The following is an 11,941-nucleotide window of genomic DNA, read 5'->3' as shown; positions in this document are numbered from 1 at the left end:
TGGGTATTCAAAAATCAATTCCAGATGTACAGTATGTCCTAGTATAATTGTACCATACTTCCTATTGGAAAACAGTTAGCCCTAAATAAGCGCATTGAAGATTTTTTTTGCAAGCCTTTATCCACCCTTCAAGTATATTGAGAGTGCAGCTCCTAAAATTCCCAATCTGTGGCCCCTTCTGGAGGGCCTTTGTTTGGGAAAGCTTGCCATAATGTTGTTCAATCATGGTCATTATATTACAGTATAATTTGTCATCATCATATTACATAACTGTTTTAAGATAAATGTAATGCTCCTTCCTGCCTTGCTAAGGTGAGATTTTCATTTTTCAAATTATGACCTTGCTAGTATTCAGCTTAACCAGTTTATGTTTACATAGTTGGATCAAGCAGAAATTTCCCTTTTGTCCCACAATTCAGTGGGACAATTCATTGTACTGAATTGCCCTGCCTTGAATAAATGATAATCTCCATTATCAATTTCCCTGCTAATTGAATCTGGTTCAGGTTGCAAAGGATTTGTTGGGAATAGCCAACACGTTGCGACCATATTCTTTCAAAGCTCTTTAATCTTGGCCTGATATATTTCCTTACGGAATTCTCTGCTTGCTGTCCAAATCCTGCAGATTCCTGTTCGCCTCTCTTGGACGCAAGGATCTTTCTAACCATCTGAAGTCTCATTCTTGCCATTTGCCCCCAACAAACCTGTCCACAAGGTGGAAGAGGATCTCTTTCCCAGTGCAATATTCTGCGATCAGCACCAGATAGCGAGGAGTAATGTAGGCTTCGTGGAGGGTCATGATGCGTTCGTGGTGCAGACCCTTAAGGATCTCGTACTCCTGCAGGACATTTTGCTTGCCTTCTGCCTCATAGGGTACAATTTTGGCCAAAAAACGCTTGCCTGTGGCATTCTCCTTACATTCCCGGATCACTCCGAAACGGCCTCTGCACAGAAACATGTAATATACATTTAGTGCATGGCTGGGTGCTGTTTAGTGCAATCTAGGACCACCTTCACGTGCAAAATCGATCAATCAAGAGTCCGGGGCCATTCCATGTAAAAACTTGGTGAATCAGTATTGACTAGCTCAGGGGTAGGCAACCTTGGCTCTTTTATGACTCGTGGACTTCAACTCCCAGAATTCCTGAGCCAGCATGGCTCAGCTTGGAAACCTCTCCCTTTCCCTCAGCATGGCTGGCTCAGGAATTTTGGGAGTTGAAGTCCACAAGTCATAAAAGAGCCAACTTTGCCTACCCCTGTTCTAGCTTTACTTATAACTGACATTACAACTTGCTAGAGAAACAAGAAGGGTGAATTATGTAACCTGTTCGTCACACTTCTTTTTGATGTCCTAACATGTGTAATCCCACAGAGCCCATCAAAGGGGTGGAGATAAAATAGTTATGTTCTGGACATTACGAAGGATAATACGAAATGGGAAACAGGAAATGTAAACCACTGTTTTTGGTCTCTCTCCTACAAAACACATCTGAAGTTGTTTTGAGCATTACAGCTCAAGGGCAATGTTGAAAATGCTTAGTTAAAGAAAAGGGTGATTGTGTAGCATATCAGCATATCATACAAGCTCCTTGCAAACTGAATTTTGTAATACAGAACTATAGGTCAATAATCCCCACAGAATTTGAGAGATTAGCAACAGATTTCAGATGGTTACTCATAAGCTCCCTGAGAGCTTGGGAGCAGTAGTCTTACAGTATAAATATTCCTAATGAGGAAACTAGATATATGCATCCTTAAAAAGCCTGGATAGAGGTGTGAGAATGCTCTTCAAGTACCTGAAAGGATGTCAGAAGGAAGTTCTGCCTTCCTGAAGCACAGGGTGTGAAATCATGGTAAGTTATAAAATAGCAAATTCCCACTGAATATTAAGAAAAATGGATAAAGCAATTTCATCAGTGAACCCAATTATCCACTGAGGGGTTAAGTTGCCCTTTGCTAGATTTGTTCAGGAAGCTGGATAACTTCTGTCAAGCATTTTAATCTGGATTCCTGCATTTACTAAGGGACTGAACATGATGGAACCAAATTATCTTTGACCAATCCATGAAATAAACAAAGAGAGGAAACTTATCTGGAGTTCAGTTCACAGTATTGCAATGATCTGGGAGTTACAACATCTATTCAACTCAATCAGCCCCACTGTGGCAATAGTACAAAACCCTCTGTTATTATTTACAAAGATCTGAGGCTGTGTACCATCTAAAACACCATATTGCAGAAATAACTCCATGAAAGATTTCAGTCACAATCTCTGACATCTCTGGCCAAAAAGCTCCAGGGGGAAGGGAAAATGTCATCTTATGAGCCTGTTGGACACCTTACTTGCATGTAGAACACTGGGCTAAATGGCCCAAGGTAGGATTCAGTATAAGGCAGTTTTGTTATTGATATGAATAGCTTACCTCGCTTTCTCATCCAAGAAGGTGTATGGTTTCTGAGGCACTCCTTGGCGCAAAGCGGATTCATCTTTTGAAGTAAGACTGCCCCGGGCTCCACTACTAGTATCCTTACTGGAGGTAACGTTCCGCCTTAGAAAACGTGTGTGTGAAGGCATTTCTTCTGTGGTGGGGGTGACTGAGGGGCTGGGGGCATCCTCTTTTGCGATAGGTGGTCTCGATGGGATGGAGACAAAAGAGGTGGCAACATATGGCACGGTTTTAGGAGAGATGGTCCCTGGTGAGTCCACCGTGGAAGTTGGAAGTGCAGGCTGGACTGGGGAGAACTTGGGGACAGAAGAACCAGGGGATGATGCTGGGGCAAGCAAACCCTTGGTGGTAGTCGGGACATTATGAGTGCTGAGGGAAGATGCTGTCCTGGAAGGCTTTAATGTTGGTTCTGGGAAAGGAGCCTTTGTCATGGATGGACCTTCCAAAGAGGGGGAATCCTGGGAAGATGGAAGGAGGGCTGTAATTGGGAGCTTTTCTTTCTCTGAAGCCACAGATGTCTCCTCACTGGCTTGAATCACTTGTGGCACCGCAGGAACCTGTCCTAAAACTGGCTCAGGGGTCGACAGAGGACCAGTGCTTTTCATCATTGGTTGGGGAGTCTGATCAGGAAGTGTCTGAGTAGATCTGGTTGAAGCTGTTCTGTTCTTCTTGGCAGGAAGACCTGAATGGGCAGCTGTGGGTTCTGAATGGGAAGAAAAACACAAAAGTGAAAGTTTCTAGGCTCACTTTCCTTCCAAAAGCCAGTGAGAATGCTGAGTTGAACTCCTCTCCAAAATAGGAATGCCAACTGTGATAGAACGGGATGAAGGAAGAAACATTCTCTGTATTAAAGGCAGCTGCATTTTGCTACCATGGGATGGATTTACAGCCAGTTGCAAGGCACAATCCAGAATGTGGAACTACATGGCAAGCGCTAGCCACACGGGCTGGAACAAGGGGTTGGCTGCTATAAGAAACAAGCTGGATGAGATGCCACCAAACAACCTCTACTGGTGTTTGCCTCCTGCTTTCCGAATTATTCACAGAAGGACTTCTCAAGAACTGTATATCACTCTGAAGTGTGGAGATAAGAATGTGGACTGAGCTTAAAACTTAAAAGGTATTGCCGCCTTGCAGCGAAGTAGACGGCAAGCAAATTTAATCAATAAGTAAAATAAATAAAAAGGTATCATGTTAACAATAGAAGAGAAATTGCCAGTTCGGAAAGATAGAAGCAGGGCACATCTTATTTTTTAATATGAGTAGAATCAAATACAGAATAAGAAAATTCCCATCCATCCAGTTAACTATCTCATCATGTTTCCCCCCTCCCTCTCAGTCCTTTTTGATAATGTCGTCTTTTTGACCAGGGGTCTTCAAACTTGGCAACTTTAAGACTTGTGGACTTCAACTCCCAGAATTCCTCAGCCAGCCCTGGCTGGCTGAGGAATTCTGGGAGTTGAAGTCCACAGGTCTTAAAGTTGCCAAGTTTGAAGACCCCTGCTTTTGACTGTAAATTGGAGGATGAGGACTATTTTATTATGGATACTTGTAAATGGTTCTGGGAATTGTATTTCACTGAAGAAATAATGTAAACTGGCATAATTTAATATGAGGCTTTCCTCCTTCTCACCTGCAGTCTCAATGAACACTTTCCCTGAAGGGTTGCTGTACGGGCCTTGTCCAGCTTTGTTGGCACAGGCAACACGGAACTTGATGGTGTTTCCAACGGGAAGATCCGTTGCGTTGAAGTAACAGTCAGCAATGCCTGAGCTAATTGTTTTCCAATCGTGTTCTCCTGGGGGGAAGAAAAAGGAGTTAGTTTTTTTTTAAAAAAAGTAGATCCCGTGAATGATCTTGACCGTCATGTTTTATTTTCAACCTCATCTGATTTGCTTTGCAAATCTAATGTGAATACGTATATTGGTGGGCAAATGGAGGTGAAGAGGCTGTGCCGAACAAGAAAATATTTCCAGTCTCAGAAACTTCCAGCATTCCAGAGAGTTGGATTTTGTTTTTGGCCACTGTTCAAAATCTGCTCTTCATACTTGGACTTAGTCCATTGAATCAGAGATGATAACCCACAACCCCAGAGTTCTTACTGTCACCAAATTTCAGAAGCACAATTGCTAAAAATGGACAGCATGGTTTTCTCCCATTCTGAAGCAGAAAACACCTCAGCTGCAACGTAACAGATAGTCAACTAAGATAAGATAACCTTTATTGTCATTTTTTACTGTGGGCACAACGGCACATATCAAAAATGAAATTTAGTTGCCCGCTCTCAAAGTGAAACACATACATGACACACCTCTAAACATACTATGTACAACATATGTATAGACAAGGGATAGGCAACCTTGGCTCTTTTATGACTCATGGACTTCAACTCCCAGAATTCCTGAGCCAGCCACGCTGAGGGGAAAGGGAGAGTTTCCAAGCTGACCTATGCTGGCTCAGGAATTCTGGGAGTTGAAGTCCATGAGTCATAAAAGAGCCAAGGTTGCCTACCCTGGTATAGACCCACACCCCTACATATACATAGCAAATAAATATTAAATACTGTCCATCTTGAATATATAATGGAAGGAGGAAGCTTGAGAGTTCACAAGGTTAATGCTGTATGGAATGAAACTATGGCTGAATCTGGATGTTCTGCTATGGGTACTACGAAGCCTCCTCCCAGAAGGTAACAAGGTATAACTAATAACTAATACTTTGATTTAAACTGCAAAGAGCCACATCCCAAGTGTGGAAAACCCACCCCTTCCAATACATGACCATTTTGTGACACTGCTCTTTTCACTGTTGCTTCTCACACCCCTCCCCCCAAAATGGCACGAATTCCAGCCATCAAAGACTTGCGCAACAGATGAGTTTTACTGAATGCAAAGAGCCAGAGAAAGGAGACCACCCTCTCTTCTTTCTGTTGCACTACCAGTGGTTTGGAAAAGAAGAGAAAAATCTAATCAGATAGGAGGGGGCAAAGCAATTAGTGACAGACTCATTAGAAAGAAACAGAATTCTTCAAATAAAAATGCAAGAATACTTCAGGTAGCGGTTCAGGAGAACAGCTGCTCTTGAGAATCTCTGCAGCGGATACATACTCTGCCACATCCAATAGGTACATACCATCTATCTTGCGTTCCAGTGTGTATGTGCAGGGCGCCTGAGTGTCTGCTGGCCTCCACAACACCAGGACTGTGTTCCTGTACTTTTGTGGAATTTCTGGAGTTCCTGGTCTCCCAGGAAGACCTGTTCCAAATGGGTTTTAAAAAGAGAATGAACTGAGGGACACGAACAGCAACTATATATATGGCAGAAATACCAATATTAATTCAAGGGGTGGGGGAGGAATTTTTAGAAAACCTTTGTTTATTCTTACGTGCCACAGCAATGGTGCAGGAACTAGTTGCAGTGCCCAAGGCATTTGTAGCATTACATTCATACAGGCCTGCATCCTTCTTGGAGACTTTGGAAATGGTGAGTAGCTGACGGCCATCCTTACATGCCACAATATTAAGAACTCCCTCTGAAACCAGGGCACGTTTATCTGTGGAAGGCAGAAAATAGTCAGCTCAACCAAACTAGAGACATTGATGATTCAGACTGCTCTTCATCAGACTTTCACATTTATGCTCCATTGCTATGGCTTCCCACATCTGATAACAATGTAGTCAAACACATAATTTTGATACAAAGCTGAAACATGTCCCTCCCCTTACTCTTCAATTTCTGGTTCTGAGTTTGCCAGGTAGATTTGGTCTAACACTGAATGACTACAGAAGTGAGTTAAGCTTAACACGGTCATTTCTAGATCAGGATCAGTCCTCCCTGGTTACTGTTCTTAAGCAATCCCATGTTACTAGTCTTAAATTAGCTAGTTTGTATCATATGAACTCAGAAGACTGGTTGATTGAGTTGATTCTCCTGCCACCACACGGAGTTAGAAGCCTTGTGGCCTTATAGAATGGAGGTTTTTTTTTACTGTGTTTCTTTAGTTGCTTTTGTTTTTAATCCCATATATGCACACATTTTTAATTACATACAGGTACATGAACCGAGACAGAGGGGTATCAAATTACAGGAAGGAAGGAAGGAAGGAAGGAAGGAAGGAAGGAAGGAAGGAAGGAAGGAAGGAAGGAAGGAAGGAAGGAAGGAAGGAAGATTATAAATAGCATAAAAGAGACAAGGACATTGGCCAAGATGACCACTGTCCATATAACAAAGAGAAGGACGAGGGGGGACATGAGAGCAGTGTTCCAATATCTCAGGGGCTGCCACAAAGAAGAGGGAGTCAAGCTATTCTCCAAAGCACCTGAAGGCAGGACAAGAAGCAACGGATGGAAACTAACCAAGGAGAGAAGCAACCTAGAACTAAGGAGAAACTTCCTGACAGTTAGAACAATTAACTGAATGCTCCAACACTGGAAGTTTTTAAGAAGAGACTGGATAGCCATTTGTCCGAAATGGTGTAGGGTTTCCTGCCTGAGCAGGGATTGGACTCAATGACCTCCAAGGTCCCTTCCAACTTTATTATTATTATTATTATTATTATTATTATTATTATTATTATTATTATTATTATTATTGTTGTTGTTGTTGTTGTTGTTGTTGTTGTTGTTTGTTGTTGTTGTTGTTATTATTATTATTATTATTATTATTATTATTATTATTATTATTATTATGTGCCACATCACAGAAAAAAACAGGGGTCACGGAGGCTGAGTCAGTTGTGTCATGTAAGCACACCCAGAAAGTTGGATTTAACTGAAAGGGCTTGTTGTTCTTGATGCAATTTAATTCTGGATTCCAACTCTTTGCAGTCACTGGGATGGCAGTTCAAGCCAAGGATTTAGGACGTGCCATAGGATTCTAATTGAGCCACTTCATCTATTTGGGCTACAGTTATGTCCCCTTTCTGATAAATTTCAGTTCAGTGATGAAGTTTCAAGGCTGAATACTACTCAGCTCGGCCAGCACTGCTATCACCTGCAGCCACCACAGCCAGTGGCAGAGCTTGCAGAGGATGATGGGAGTTGCGTACTCCCACACATTTGGAGAACGCGAGATTGGAGAAGGATAGTATAGTCCTTGCAAGGAGACTCAGAATGAATCAGGTTCCCCCCTTTCTTGACCTTGCAAGATCTGGGTAGCTCCTTGGCCTATCACAGCCCACACGTAGGAGGCATGTTCTCCTTGTGGTGCAGAACTTACCTTTCATCCACAGAATGCAAGGGGCGGGGCTGGCAGCAGGGAGGCAGCAAAGTTGCACTGCCTCTCCCTCCAACAATACCTGGTCCTTTAATTTTATGTGGAAAACAGGAGGGAAATCTGGTAGGAAAACAGATAAGAGGCATTCATTGGAAAAGGCTGTGAAATGCCACCTGGTTGGTACTGAAGGATTTGGCAGGAATCTAATTCTTATTACTGGGACAGGAATAATTCCCTCTAGCGAAGGCAGGTGATTTACAATCCTGAGCCTCTTTCTTGACCCTCTTCCTGAACTGCAGCCATAAAATTAAGTGGCAAATCATGCAAAATTGCCATGCCGCTTCCTGCCAATTCCTGATGGGAAAAACTAAAGTGGCAGAGTGTGCTGGGGTGAACTTAGCGCACCTAAAATAGAACAGAAACAATGAAAAAAAATATCCTTAAAGTTTGGAGGAAGAAAAGCAAAACAAAAATGGTTCCATCCTCTGACGTGACACCCTACCGTACTCTGCCTCTCCTCTGGTGAAAAAAAAAATTCATGTTTTCAAGAAGTGAAGGTTCCAGTTGCGAGCAAGCAAAAAAAAAAAAGTCACCTGTACAATTTCAGGTGACAAAAACAAATGTGTGAAAAAAACCACTTCCAAGCTGGAGGCCTTCAATATTGAGGGGCTTCCTGCCACTGTGAAAACTTTGTAACACAGACAAAATAGAAGTGAGCAGACCCGGTGCTCTCCCTCCCTGAAACTAAATGGCATACACTTACCCGATTCACTCAGCATGTAAGGTTGATTGACAATAACGACACCTTCCCCTCTCAGGCCGGCAGGGAGGTTGGGCTGAGAGGCCACCTTGTCCTTCTTGGCACGGGATAAACTCCAGCGATCCCAACGAGAGCTGCGTCGGTGGCCATCATTGGAAACTGTAGGGGCAACAAATACGGGCTGGCTCTTTCCTAACCAGAACAATAGAATCAATGCCTCTGGAGAAGGGCAAGTCTGTTTGTTTGAAACCCTGGCTTTCCTTGTGGTGAATTACACACACTTGCTACCTGTGCTCTGCTCCACCATAGCTGTACTTTTATCTTTTGTATACTCAGCTCTTCACTTTTGCCCTTCAGCCCTTCACATTTGCCCTAACATCACAACACAGGAGGTGCTACTCATAATCCTCCTTGGGGTGTCAGAGTCTCTTCTGGGCTTTTACTTAATTGCATACTGTGGCCATCATTCCCAAAGAGCAGAAGGCCTGGGGAATATTTTCTCATATTTTTCTTATTGTGAATTGTGCCCTTCCAAATTTTGGGGACCGAATAATGCTTGACTATGTTTTGTGCTGGTTGAAACTTATGGGGTAGAGTGCAAAACACATGGAGGCTTCACGGTGGCCTGTCAAACTCCAGGTGGCAGGGGAAGGCTTACCACACTGCATTTGAACAGTATGCTGAGTGTGTTAGTGTTTACTATGGCTACTTTTGTAAACCAACAACAACTGCTGGCTCAGGAATTCTGGGAGTTGAAGTCCACGAGTCATAAAAGAGCCAAGGTTGCCTACCCCTGGTCTAGAGTATTATGTGAACCCCCCAAATAGTTAATTCAGCAGTCATTGTGCACCAAGATACAATAATGTTGGTTGCTAGACTACATCATTTCAGTCTGCGAGGATATATATATGGCTCGGGAATATTTGAATGTGGTCACAAAAAGTGCCTATACCTGCTAAATTAACACGTTGGGTACATTTGCTCTTCCCTGATAGGTCTTCAGGAATAAAGATTATTTGAATATGGTGAAAGATGTGAATCTTATCAAATGCATCTTCCCAAGTACAGAATGCAGCAGCAACAGCACTGAGGCAGAGGTGTGCCTGGCCATAAGTTCCGTTTGCCGTCCTTCCTCTTTCCCTTCCCCTCCCAGGTAATGACTTGTAGCTCACCATTGCCTGTGGACGACTCAGACTGGAACGATTCTGTGGAGGGGACCTTAGCAGACTGGGCTGCCAGCTGGTTCTGTGGGATGCCCACCTGGCGCAGGTTTTCACCCTCAGAGGTTGCACGGCGTATCTGAGAGAGAAAGGGAGCTCTCTTCTCAAGCTGCCTGACGCGGTCACCAGTAGCAACAGCATGGTCGTCATCAGCCTGTTGCTGTGAGTGGCTACGTAGATGTGTGGAGAGGTGGCCTACTGTACTTCCAATCTTCCGGCGTACGGCCATAACAGGGGATTCACTGGAGCTAGGCTCGGATTGTTGGCCCTCTGTGTCCTTTTTGTCTTTGGAAGCCAAGCCCCAAGAAGGTCTACGTCCCCGGCCCATACTCCCTGAGTCCTCCTCCTTGACCTTCTTTCTCTCGGCAGGGGGAGTCCGACGCAGGCGCATTGACATCCTGCGAATGAAGCCTCCTTCCTTCTCCACTTCATGCAGGTCCTGTACTGAACGGGAGCGTGCTCCTAGCTGCTTAGGGGCCGTAGACTTGGAAAATTCTATTGGAGCACCTGCTGGTCCTGGCCGATAAATGCCTTCTTCCTGCACCAGGGGCTTGGCCAGGTGTCGCTCCTCAGATCTGGAGATTAGCTTATAGCCTCTGCTGAAGGAGCCTTCCCTGCCTCTCTTGAATTTGGCTTCAAAGACTTCTTCAGAGTCAATGTCCGCAATATGTTCAGCTGAGGAGGGAAGTTCTTTCTCTTTGCTGGAGACCACAGCAGAGAGTGGCATTTCTGTGGGGGATTGCTGAGGCACACCTTCCGAAGCAGCAATGGAAGGTTCAGTGCTCTCCCTCTGAGGGCTTTGGGAAGATTCACCAACCAAGGACTTCATGACATCAGCATAAGCAGAACGTTTTGGAGCAGAGCTGCCGGGGATGGGTGAGATTTTCCTGGATGGTATCGATTCCCGTTTGGAGCTCATGGCTTTCCCAGCCATTGGAGTATCAAGTTTAGGAAATCTGACTGATGGCTTCTCCTCAGACTGTCTAGGGATAGGTCTCCACAGGCTAGACCTAGTGAGGGACTTAGTTCCTACCTCCATCTCAAGGCTGGGCACTTTGGAGAGAGTTTCATGTGGTGTGTGAGGCCGGGACTCATTCAATGCTGAGAGGGATGGGGTCTCTTTTAATCTCTGAGTCTCTGCCTGTGCCAAGGGGATTTCCAATGGTGCCCCAGAGCGCCGGTGCAGGGTGACAGGCTCCCCATCACCCTGGCTGAAGGAACTACTTTTTTGGAGGAGGCGTCCCTCTGGGGGCAAGTGCTGTGGGGCTGTCTCACTAGAAGCTGCCCGTACCATTTTATGCCCTGGGGACATCTGTTTTTCTAACCGGGGAGGCCTCGGGACCTTCTTCTCAAGGCCAAGAGTCTCCAACAGGGGCCCCCGCAAGCCGCTCAGTTTGCCATCCACAGGACTGCCTCGCAGTAAGCGCTGACGCATGAGCTCCAGGCGCTGAGCATATTCTTCCTCAGGAAGGCCACCTTTCCTACGATACAATGTGCCAGGGCTGGGGCTGCGACGGGGCAGCTCCATGGAGGCCGCTTTGGTCAAGATTGGACGGGAGGGGGACTCAGCTTCATCTGAGGGAAGGTTGAGCAAAAGGGCACTATCTGCAGAACTGCCTCGGCGCAGCCCTCCCTTCTGTGAGGCTTTGTCAGATGCATCTGGAGACTCCAGGCTGGAGCCTTTCTTCAGTGCCCTCCTTTTCTCTGGCCTTCTCTGGATGTCACTAGTCTCCTCTTCAAAAGATCCCAGTGTGTCAGCCTCCGTGGAACGTTTTTGGGGCAACATGCTCTTATGCTTCCTCATGGATGACTCTACATCTTCCTTTCTCTGCTCTTCATCCTGCCAATCCATGGATGTATCCTCCTCCGTTAGAGCCCCATCTGGACCGACAGACTGCTCCTCTGTGGGAATCTCGGTGAGGGACATGCGGGAACCCGAAAATTCAGGCTGGTGGGGCATAGGAATGTAGGGCAGCTCCTCAGGGTCATCAGAATCTGAAGAAGAGGACAGGACTGATGTTTCCTTTAGGAGACGTGGCACAGCAATAGATAAGTGGGTGGATGTGTCCTCTAGAAGCTCAGGGATCGGTCGTGGCACCATGTTACACTTGTAGCTAATCTGGGAGCGCTGTGTAAAAAAAGTATAGGAAGGACAGAGAGATAGAGTGAGCTGGGATTCAGGCAAAAATGTAGAAATCTCCCATCTCTTCCACCTTATAGGTTTGGTTGCTGTGCCTATCCAGTAATAATATCCCCCATCCTGTTCTGTACAGACTTAAGCAGGCAAAATATTTGCTAGG

At 45.1% G+C, this 11,941-nt stretch overlaps 1 protein-coding gene across 1 annotated transcript in view; it reads right to left on the bottom strand.

Annotated features, from left to right (window-relative positions):
- LOC114923428 (striated muscle-specific serine/threonine-protein kinase-like) overlaps positions 1–11,769 on the bottom strand; it is a gene marked incomplete at its 5' end in the record, with an annotated part of 16,394 nt that extends 4,625 nt beyond the window's left edge. The window contains 9 exons of the mRNA XM_029286374.1: positions 54–61; positions 705–944; positions 2,424–3,150; positions 4,081–4,245; positions 5,580–5,702; positions 5,833–6,000; positions 7,665–7,781; positions 8,425–8,580; positions 9,594–11,769. Of these exons, the coding sequence (XP_029142207.1) occupies positions 54–61; positions 705–944; positions 2,424–3,150; positions 4,081–4,245; positions 5,580–5,702; positions 5,833–6,000; positions 7,665–7,781; positions 8,425–8,580; positions 9,594–11,769 (3,880 nt within the window). The remainder of the gene's footprint in view (positions 1–53; positions 62–704; positions 945–2,423; positions 3,151–4,080; positions 4,246–5,579; positions 5,703–5,832; positions 6,001–7,664; positions 7,782–8,424; positions 8,581–9,593) is intronic.
- Between the last annotated feature and the right edge of the window lie 172 nt (positions 11,770–11,941).

Source organism: Protobothrops mucrosquamatus, unplaced genomic scaffold (assembly GCF_001527695.2).
Source record: "Protobothrops mucrosquamatus isolate PMUCROS unplaced genomic scaffold, P.Mucros_1.0 scaffold3461, whole genome shotgun sequence".
In the NCBI taxonomy this organism is placed as follows: domain Eukaryota; kingdom Metazoa; phylum Chordata; class Lepidosauria; order Squamata; family Viperidae; genus Protobothrops; species Protobothrops mucrosquamatus.
The sequence above is the reverse complement of the archived record's forward strand: the minus strand, read 5'-3'. Positions and strand labels throughout refer to the sequence as shown.